This window comes from Cucumis sativus, chromosome 7 (genome assembly GCF_000004075.3).
Source record: "Cucumis sativus cultivar 9930 chromosome 7, Cucumber_9930_V3, whole genome shotgun sequence".
Taxonomy (NCBI): domain Eukaryota; kingdom Viridiplantae; phylum Streptophyta; class Magnoliopsida; order Cucurbitales; family Cucurbitaceae; genus Cucumis; species Cucumis sativus.
The window spans coordinates 1,762,203-1,773,382 of record NC_026661.2 but is presented as its reverse complement, the minus strand read 5'-3'; the positions used below and the strand labels follow the sequence as shown (position 1 = coordinate 1,773,382).

The 11,180-nt window shown below is 29.5% G+C and overlaps 1 protein-coding gene and 1 long non-coding RNA gene across 3 annotated transcripts; one reads left to right on the top strand and one right to left on the bottom strand.

Moving 5' to 3' along the window:
• Positions 1 to 4: 4 nt before the first annotated feature.
• Positions 5 to 2,929, bottom strand: LOC101218232 (probable L-type lectin-domain containing receptor kinase S.5). Of its 2 annotated transcripts, XR_004218156.1 has the most exons (3): positions 1,592 to 2,929; positions 316 to 1,301; positions 5 to 224 (listed from the first exon to the last, which is right to left on the bottom strand). XR_004218156.1 is itself a non-coding variant. In XM_004144517.3 (2 exons), the coding sequence occupies exons 1-2, from the start codon at positions 2,895 to 2,897 to the stop codon at positions 532 to 534; spliced, it is 2,076 nt and encodes a 691-aa protein (XP_004144565.1). In that variant the 5' UTR covers positions 2,898 to 2,929; the 3' UTR covers positions 57 to 531. The 2 variants fall into 2 exon arrangements, 1 of the variants encoding a protein (XP_004144565.1); XM_004144517.3 differs by having other exon boundaries at positions 57 to 1,301.
• On the top strand, positions 2,712 to 3,462 carry LOC116405079. Its single transcript, XR_004218157.1, has 2 exons — positions 2,712 to 2,850; positions 2,927 to 3,462. It is a non-coding gene; the product is annotated as an uncharacterized LOC116405079 (long non-coding RNA).
• Positions 3,463 to 11,180: the final 7,718 nt, after the last annotated feature.

Sequence of the window (11,180 nt, the reverse complement as noted above, 5' to 3'; positions counted from 1 at the left end):
ATTGTAACTTAAAACTTGGACTTGATATTTTCTATAATTTGCAATCTAAGCAGTTCTTTAATGCTCTTTGATTTATAAAGAAAACATGTCAATTGTATCTGGAGAGCAAAAATAATGATACATTGAGTAGGGTTGTCTGGCAGCACGGAGAAGAACTGAAGTTTCATGTACAAGTGTAGTGCGTTGTGGTCATTGTGCATCAAATCATCCTCTTCTCCATGCTTCTGCCAGCACAAAGAATATAATGATTTGATAATGATACTCCGTAGGCAAAGAAAAAGAAGAAGAGGAAAGAAACTGAAGTTTCATACATACAAGTGCGTTGTGCATTGTGCAGAAGCAACTGAGGGGCCTCTCGGGACATTGGGAGTTTGATCCCAGGTATACATATTCTATCCCCTCCCATATGTCGAAGTGAGAATTATAACAATAATAAACGAATGATATTTTCTACACCAATTTGATGATGTGCTACATGATTTTCAAGTAAGTTGTGAAGGCTGAAGCAAATGACTAGCTATGGTGAAAACTTCATGAGAGAGAGTTATTCGTGTTTGACAGTGAAGTGAGAATGGAACTTGTGGAAGAACTGCTCATGGGAGGCCACATGAAAACTGGCTTGAATGGAGGTACATGAGGTGGAGGCACAGCTCCATTTAAAATTTGGAGTATAGCCTGAGTTTGTGGCCTTTCACTTGCCACGGGATGTGAACATGCCAACCCAAGTAGTAGAAGCCTTCGAGCTTCATCAACCACAATATCATTACCCAGCTGGTTATCCACAGCTTTTTCAATGTGTCCTTCACGGTGTAGCTTCCACACCCAATCAATTAGGCTATAGTGATCTTGTTCGTCTTCAACAACAGCTCCTGGTCTCCTTCCACAAACGATCTCAAGCACCACTGCCCCATACCCATATACATCAGATTCAGGTGTAGCCCTCCCTTCATGGAAGCATTCAGGAGCAACATAACCCATTGTGCCTGCAACTCCACCACAATGCAAGTCTGCATAAGAGTTTCTTTCAGGATCCAAGGCTCTAGCAAGGCCGAAATCCCCTAGACGAGCATTGAATTCAGAATCAAGCAAGATATTACTTGATTTGATATCCCGGTGCAGTACTTTCTGGTCATACTCATTATGTAGGTAATGCAAGGCAGATGCAACTCCGCAAAGAATTTTATAGCGATGTCCCCAGTTGAGAACATTCTGCTCATCAACATCATATAGGTGATTCTCGAGGCTTCCATTCGGCATGAAGTCATATACTAATAAAAGCTTCCCTTTCTCGTAGCACCACCCTGGACAAATATGCAACACTTATTTTTAGGACATTGGTCTTGAATCATGCACTATATATGCTACTATTTAACATGCCATTGGTGCTTGATGAATGCAAATGAAAACTACACAATATATGTGCTCTGTCATTCTCTCTGAGCTAAGAGTTTTAGTGAAACTTCTTAATTGCTACAATATGTTTATGATATTTACCAGGCAAGGTAGAGTTATCTATTGATTCCTAAATTATATATTCAACTTATTCTCTTTCCTTTGTTTGTTTGGAAGAACAGTGGAACGGAAGTATTACCTTCTAAACGGACAAGGTTCCTGTGGCGAAGACGGTGAATAATGGTGAGCTCATCAAGAAAATCACTTTTGCTCTTAATGCTATCCCTGGAGAATTGCTTGACAGCAATTTCAAGCCTGGAACCAGAATTTGAAGATGCGGTAATGTCCCTATCCTTGTCCTGCAGAACCCCTTTGTACACAATCCCAAATCCTCCATTTCCCAGAACCATGCTTTCATGGAAGTTATGAGTCGCTCTTTTTAGTTCCTTGTACTTGAACTCTCTGGGCATTCCAGGCAATCTCTTCAACGTGCCCTGAACATTTGACTCCTCATCCACGTGCTCTCTCCTCTTCTTCCTATAACCAACAAACAACCAAACCCCTACCAGAATTGCGATCGTCAGTACCGGAATTCCGACCCCAGCAAGGATCTTCAACCATGTTAGATTTTTCTTCTCTGGCAGACGCTCCATTTCTAGTGTCCACTCCAAGACACAGTTCAACTGAATTTCTGGGCTTCCTGTAGAAGCAGAAAATCCAATGAATGATTCTTGCTTCACAAATTCTTTCAGGTTTAGGGTTTCATTGAGAAGAGGTTTATTAGGCTTTGGATCTTTGTTTATGGACATGTAAACCTGCAAAAGTTTGGCTTTGCCATCATATTCAACCCAGATACTGTGATTAGTTCCAACCTCTGGGGATAGAACTATGCCAGCTTCTTTCAGAGGAACAGTCTTCCTTGATTTAACGGAGTTGATGTTCAGACCAATATGGTTGTTGTCAGGGTCAAAATCCTGCTTCTGGGTATCGAATTCGATAGCTACAATTTGGTTTTTTTCGTCGCCGTCGATGGTTTCATTGGTGAGGCCCATCCACTGCCCCCAGCTCTGTTCAGGTACAACAGAAGTCGGAGCTATAAGAAAAGTAAGTCCCTCACCAGCAGTCCATTCTTCCCTTCGGAAAATATTGATGTAAAAGTATGTGCTGAATGAAGCAACAGTGTCACTTTTCTCCTTTTTATCACTATCATTTAACCATAACTTGAACGGCTCATGGTACATAATGCGGCCAGATGTATTTTGAAGCTTAACAACATCGTTCTGCGAGTCGGGTGTTAGCTGCAGCGCCCCGCCGTCGATGGAAGAACTTGGTGTGAAGGTGAAAGCTTGATTGTTCTCCCTTTCATTGAATCCAACATAGGAAAAACGATGCTCAAGGATCGGTTGACTACTCACAGGTCCAAAGAGCAACACCAAAGAAGTCACAACAACCACAAAGGTTCTCAATTCTCTCTTACACATAAACATCTTTCTCATCAAATTCATCTGCAACTAACTCAGAATCCCCTCAACAGAAGAACAAACCAGAAGAAGATACAGATGAATTCCAAGCTTTGTAGATCGGCAACGGGATTATTGAATCCGGATTCAGCTTGTTCCTTTCTCCACTAATCAAAGAAAAAAGCTAAAGGTAAACCCCATTTGGTTTAAAGTTTAGAGCCTTTCTTTTCCACGATTAACGCCTTGATATGAACAGAAACCGAGTTTTGTATTCTTGGATGCATTAGTTTAATATTGCAAGAAACCGAGTTTTGGAAAAGTATGGTCTAGAGAAATGGTCGAAGGTCAAAACTCAAAAGGGGTTAGAGAGGAGGAAGAAGAAGAAGAAGGGTCAAAAATTTCATGCTGAAAATGTTGGAAAAGCCATTGATAAGATATGTAATGTAAGTTGACAAAAAAAAAAAAAAAAGAAGCAGTTTCGTAGAGAAAACAGTGCAAATATCGTCCATGCTTGGGTAATAAAAAAACACTTTTTTAGATTTAGATTGTTGATGATGAGTTTAGAGATCTGAAGGAAATGGAGTATGGAATCTTTTCCTTTTTTTCTTAAGATTGAAATGGATTATTGAATATATATCCACTAGCTTAGGATTTTTGGTTTGTTTCTTTTTCATCTTTTTTTGACAACTTGGTTGGGTCCTACACTGAGATAGAATTTGAATAATGATTTAGTTTCTTTTGGCCTTTCACACTATGTGGTCATCATATCTTATTTTCTTCTTCATCATTTTCAAATTTCTTCAATTCCTTTCGCTTAGAAACCTTCTTTTTTAAAAAAACCAAAACTAAATAACATTTTGAGGCTTATTTGAATAATAATGATTTATATGTCAATTCAAATATGCTTATTGTGATAAAATTTCATCTAAATTACCTCAAAATTTATTTTGGTAGGGAAGAAACTTTGCTTTTATTTTTATAATACTTTTTGTTTTATAGTTTTGATTAATTATCGGAGAATTTTTAAAAATAGCAAATTTTACAAAATATTAACAATTTATAGAAATTTTTTTAATTTATTTCGTTATTTTTAAAAAATATCTCAATTTTTAGCGTTATTTTTAACTTGACTTTTTCATGAAATGAATTGAAAAAGAAAAACAGATATTTTTTTTTAAATCTCATTTGAACATTTTCATTAAACTTTTACATTATTTCATATCTCAAAATTAAGTTGATGTAACTTTTTTTTTTCTTTTACTACCCAGCTTCTATTTTCAATATGAATAAAGTATTCATAAACTTATTATGCAATTATTTTTCTATTTCATTTTTTAGATTTCTACCCTTGCATTGATATTTAACACATTTACAAAGATGAATTTTAATAATTATTACGCCACAGTTAAAGTTTGATTAACTAATTGTACGAGTTTTCCATGATTTTCTATACAGTTTTTTTAAATTTTCATCCATACCAAAATTTCTATGGCTATTTCCATAAATTTAGGATATCACTATTTGTATCAACATCTATAATTCAAACTTTGTTACATTGACAAACGAGTTTTCATGTGATTATTAGGTTTTGAAATATTACATTTTTACATTTAAAATTGGTTTTATTCCTTAAGTTTCAATGTTTTACCTCTTTTATCTCTGACCTTTTGGTTTTGGATGTCATTTTCAGTTAATTAATTATAAATAATTGTCATGCTAAATTTTAGAAAATAAATAAATTTCAATGGAGATTGAAAATGAATGAAATCCAAATTAATTTAATTTTTGTTTATATGATTTAAAAGACCTCTAACATAAATAACATAAAAAAAAAACAAAAAAACAAAAAGAGAGTAAGTATTAATATTAAAATTAAATCTTAAAACCGAAAGATGAAAATAGAACCTAAAGAAAGCAAAAAAAAGAAATGCAACCCAGCTAAGAGGGCCTAAATGAAGAAGAAAAATAAGAGCAAAAGGGAAATTTCCCCTTTTGGGAATCATGGAAGTTTAATTATGTGTATAGAAAAGATAAGATAATGATATACACAATGGTCTAATGTCTAAAATGTGCCTATGTTTGTATTTGGATTACCTATAATTCAATTTAGATAACTCATCTCAAATTGATCTTAGAAGTATCGGTTGGTTAGTGATTTATCATAATAATAGATCATAGTTAAGTAAATCAATTTAAAGGATTCATATCATAATTCAACCTATCTGACAACATCATTCTTAGTTTGTCTTTGAATCTTCCTTGTGACTTGTCCTCACTCACATGCATCCTAGAAAAATTCTCAAAACGTTATGATTGAGCCACTAAAAAGTAAAATGCAATACATACAATAAATTTTTATGTCTTTTTTAACCTTAATCTCATGTTATCAGAGATTTTTAGATGTTATATCGATACATTCACGTCTCGTTATTCATTGAATTAGTGATTTATTGGAACAACAATGAGAAAGAAAAAAAAAAAAAGAAAAGTTATTAACTTGACATATCGTTGAATGAATGGGTTTAAAAAAGAAGTTTAAATTGTGGCAATACATACTTAATTGTATCAAAATTGAACTCTCCACCCAATTATTTATATTTTCATACTAAAAGTTTAAAACGTGGAAGTCAATTAAAATGTCAAAATTTTAATTTAATGAAAATATCCACGAAATGTTAATATTTGTAGGAAATTATTTAAATTAATAAATAAACATTTTATGTATATATTTTAATGAAATTAACATGTTTATTATTATTTATATGAAATTCAGGTGGGTGGTTTATTAAAATGATTAAATTATATTAACCTTATGAAAAAATGAAAATGTAGGACAAAAGTTTAATATAAAGAATATAAGTACCAAAACAAGACGTGTGATATCGAAAACAACAAAGAAAAGAAAAGAAATGATCAAAATTCAACGTTAGAATAGAATTAGTCTTTAAATTTTTTGGAGGAGACTAAGAACAAATCAACATTTTGTTTAGAGAAATATATCAAATAAAAAGTCATTTTCATTGATGAGGTTTGTGGACAAATAGTTTCTTTTTTATTTTGTTTAAGAAATAACAAATTATTAGATTTTTTAAACTTATATTTCGTCGTATTAACATCAACATTTGTTAAGTAATCTTAGCCAATATTAATTAAATCTTATCTTCAAATTTGGTAAATTTTCGAATCCTTTAGTAAATTTTTGTTTCAAATTTTCAAATTGGTTTTTTCCAATTATCAAATAGCAAATTCAAGTTAATTTAACGTTTTTAAATTTTAGAAAATATCAAATTTTGCAAAAGTTCGAATAAGATTTAAAATATATATAGAATCTTCGTGTTGCTCTTGCCTAAGATTTCACTTGAAAAACTCAAATATATCGAATTTCAGTACAAACTATATATAAGATCTCGATGTGTATTTTACTCGAGATTAACACCTAGATTACGTAATTTCTTTCAAATAGATTGTGGTGACTTGAATGTCGTTTGCAACAACGGTGTGGTGTGACCGAATTTGATAGGGATGGTGGAATTTTGAGATAATTTGAAAAATGAGTTAAAGATTTGGAATAATTATATAAAAGTTTCAAAAAGTTATAGAATCGTGAGATTAATACTTGTCAAGATTTCAATGAAAAAGTTAGACCCATCTCCAATATTTAAAGAGTTAATTTTTTAGTAAATCTCGATGGTCGACGAGATATACCGAAAACAACTATTGTAGCAAGTTAAAAAAAATGGCAAATTTTGAAGATGAAAACTTAATCATCAATTTTACATATTTTCTCTCTTGATCTTTCTAGTCAATATATTTTTAGTTTAATAGAAAAATGTAAATTCCTTTATAGTACAACCAAACAAAAAGCAAAAGAGAACTTAACTCGGAGATAAATTAGAACCTAAAACCAAATTCACCCACAAAGGCTAAAGGTAATGCATGAACAATAAAGTTACGTTGACAAAAAAGGAAGCCTCAAATAAAATGACCTTTGTGAAAATTGCAAAGAATGACAACAAAAATTCGAACTTCATTAGCAAATTTAGATTTTCCCATCAAAGAGGTTGCGGATAATTATTTGAGAATTCGTTTCAGCCCAAAGAGACGTTTCAAAAATGGTTCTCTATTGGAAACATAACACCATCGTTGGAATCATGAACAATAACTCTAATACCCATGTCTCCATTAAGGATTGCCACAACCAGAGACACTTCTAATAGTCATAACAATTTAAATTATTAACTAATAATTGTATCAATCTAAACTAATATGAACTTTTGTAAATATATCAATCAATTTTGTTTCGTTTGAAAAAAATTGGTGTGAAATTTAACTCTTTATCACAATTTTCTTTTAGAATGTATGTTCTTTTACTTTAATCTCTTCCATTTTGTAAAATCTATATTTAAAGAAATGTATACATATTTGAGATTGAATATATGGATGATCTCCAACTTTATTACTTATGAAAAATATGAGTTTAATTAATAATTAGATTCACACAATTAACATACATAACAACATTTTTAAAAAAAATTATAACACTTAATTATTATTTCTAAAATAGAGTAAAATATTATTACTTTTATTACAAAAATGATGTAATTAGGGGAAGAACTTTGGAATCTATTTTAAGAGAGAATGTATGTAAAATATTATATGTTTATTATTATTATTATTTAAAAAAGGAAATTCTTTAACAACCAATAAGTTGATTCTTTTTACATATTATTTTTGTTCACATTGCTTTAAGTTAAAGCATGAATGATAAATAGTTTTTTAAATTTCAATTAATTTTTGGACATTTTACCAACTCAAAAGTGTAACCTATAATTAGTGATACAACCAACTATCTCAATAATATATGTAAAAGAAATTAATTAAAAAGAGAGAAAAAAGAAACTTTTTTATTTGTGGGAATTCAAGAAACTTTTGATCACTTTAAAACTTTATTCTCTTCATGTTACTTTATATTTTAATTTCTAAATTAAGTCCCCTTAGTTGTGAAATATTTCTTCCAAATTTTATTTTAAATTATATAACTTTTTAAAATATAGTAAAATATATCACAATTTATATCAAAAGCCTATAAAATGACTATTCACTCTTAAATTTATTACTTTTACTATTTAGTGACATGAATTCTATTATCTTAATTTTTTTTTGCTATTTTTGCAAATGTGTCTATATCATGATATACATAGATACAGATAGTAAGTCTATTTCGGTCTATTGGAATCTTCCAGTGTAATGTTTTGTTGTATTTTTATAAATATTTTGGTTTATTTTGATATATTCAAAAATAAAAATTGAAAAGAGAATGATTAGGTATTTCACTTTTAACCAATAATTTATGTTTAAATATCCTAATATTCTAAATTACATAATATTCTTTAGCATGAGAGAGAGGGGAACATTATTAAATATTTATTAAACACTTTAGATCATTTATGAAAAACAAAATATCCATTGGAATAAAAAAGGGACACTTTTATTTTAGCTCTTTGTTTTTGGATTTTTATAGTAATTAGGATGGTAAATTTTTTCTAAACAATATATATTTTTTTATATTTACTAATGTGTAACATGTCATGTTTAAGGGATATGCATAAATTAAAGACTATATTTGAACGAGAGAGGTTCTAAGACTATAAAACTATAGATAAAAGAAAGACATAAAAAGTTGAAAGCTACTATTTATTCCAACCAGTCGCACATTTCCTTTCGATGACTCAATCATAAAAAAACGAAAAAATAATGAGAATTTTTTGAAACAATGTTTAGTGAAGTTTATAAAATAGTATTTAGTGTAATAAGAGACAGTAATTATAATCAACGTGTCCAACGTTTCCTTAAGATTCAACAAGATTATTTGTCATAGTGTAGTTAAGTTAGTGTCAATTTTATCACCATATAAATACACATATATATACATAACTTTAATTAATAGGATGATATGCTTTATGCATGTGATTATATGATTGGAGTAGAGAAGAGAATCAATGTGAAAGCTGTTAAAGCTATAATATACCTTTAAAAAAGGCAAATTGATTTTCTTGTGAGAAAGAAAATCAACAACAATACATGAGACAAACTAACCAAAGCTAACAGCTCAAAAGATAGCAAAAAAAATTGCTCATTCTATACCCATAATTCAAACTCCATAAATTTCATGTCATAATGCTTCCAATCAAATAAAAATAATATTGTATTTTCTAAGTTTTTGTTCACTTTCGTCTTAAAAATTTACCCGATAGAACTCGTCCTAAAATACTTTTGTGATAAGTGATGGATCTACATTAAACCCAAGTTGTTTTCTTTATAGATATTATATAAAGACGATAAATTTGAGGGAAGCTATACTAAATCCGTCGGTGCTTATTATAGTGCATGTGGCTAATAAAAGTGTATCAATGTAGATTTTGTTATATTTACAATTTTTTAAACATATTATTATATACTTAATTATTAATCCTAAAAAATGTTATTCATCGTAGTTTACAGTTTTTTCTTCGATGTTGGAGAAAAAGAAAAGTCTTAGGTTTAGTATGACTTACACAAGAATTCGTGCCTATAGTTCTTATAAAAGTTAGGTTGGGTTAGGTTTTCTCTCTAAATTCATTTTTAAGTCAAATTTCTTTTTTAAATTTACGATATTCAAATTTCTAACATTTTGGATGAAAGTGTAATGTATTACTCTTGATCAACGAGATAGTCAAGAGTTTTGTCTCTACTCACTTTAATTTTATTGGAAAAATTAACAAACACTTTTGATCTCTAAACTTTCATAAAAGTAACAATTTAGTCTCTCAACTTTGAAATTTAACAATTTTAGTCAACATATGTTCAAATTGTAACAATTTAGTCCCTAACGTAAAAACTACTGAGTCCCTAATTAGTCTGTTGGTTTATTTATACAAGAAAACTCATTATATTTTAGGCTTATTTGTTAAATTTAGATCAAAATTTCATTTTCTCTCTCTTTATATTTCAAAAATTATATCTAATTTTAAAAAATTGCTTTTCAATAAATTTTAAATTTAATCTTTACAATTCATTTATTATAGATTTTCTTTACTTTTTTTTTTTAATCTTTTAATAGCATTTTCACTCAAACTTTTTTAAAATAATGTTCACATAAAATATATTCGTGAAGTTTAAACTAATTTATATCGAGTACAATCTATAACATATTCCTTTTTGATCATTTTTCTAAAAGAATAAATTTTAATCTTCAAGTTTGGTGATCTTCTTGGTCTTTGGGCTTAAGGATCCTTATTGGCCTATGGGTTTGTTGATTTCTTGGATCGGCTCCGATCGACCTATTTGGCTTGTTGATCGGCTTGGATCATTTTTTGACTTGTTGATTGAGTTTGGATCTTTCTTCGGTTTATTGATTGGTTTTGATCGTTCTTATTCAAAAAAACTTCAATCTTTATGATTTGAGTGCAAGTCTTGATCAATTTGAGTGTGAATCTTTTAGAATTCAGGAAGGTTTTAGCATTCCAAGTATTTGATCTTCAAAGGGTTGCAAACTTGAGTTCAATTTGAGTTTTACTCTTTTCGGATTCAAGAAGTGTTTAATCTTCTAAATTTTCCATTTTTTAGAAAGTGAAAATCTCAAGATCGATAATAACTTGAATATTCAAATCTTCAGAGCTTCGTCACTTTATTATCAATTTTTTCCCTCTCAAATGAAAGGGGAAGACCTCTACTTTTTTAAAGATTTTATTGGAGGGCTTGAACTCATTTGCCTTCCTTCTTGACTTGATCTTCTGTTCTAGGCTTTAATTGAATTGGGTCTATCAAATTCTAATTACTCAAATTGATTCAAATAATAATTTTTACAATAAACTCGATTTTAGTTGAGATAACGTGGCTAAATTCAAGTGACCAAAATTTCTCATTCAACAAATATATTCACATATTGGATTTCTTTGTACATAAATTATTATTTATGCTTCATTTAATCAATTTCAATAAAAATCAACTTCCATAGACTAAATTTAAAATTTACTAAAAACATAAAGACTAAGATTGAACAAATTTCAAACTATACAGAACCAAGATGATATTTTAACTTTAAATTTAATATTTCTAATAAGATTTTTTTTTTCAAAAATAGCAGATTTGATAAAATATTTACAACCTAAAACAAATTCTATCATTGATAGTCATTAATAAGCTACATTGATATAAAACTATTATTGATATAATCCATAATGTTGCTATAACTAGTAGATATTTTAATTTATTTTGCTATTTTTAAAAATACTCATTCTAGTATTTTTTTTCTTGAAATATCCATGTGTCACATTAATATTATATCAA

Excerpts from the sequence above, each read along its gene's own strand:
- LOC101218232 (XM_004144517.3), bottom strand. The coding sequence starts at position 2,897 with ATGAATTTGATGAGAAAGATGTTTATGTGTAAGAGAGAATTGAGAACC. Across the intron at positions 1,302-1,591 it reads GAACCTTGTCCGTTTAGAAG|GGTGGTGCTACGAGAAAGGG; the intron begins GTAATACTTCCG and ends ATATTTGTCCAG.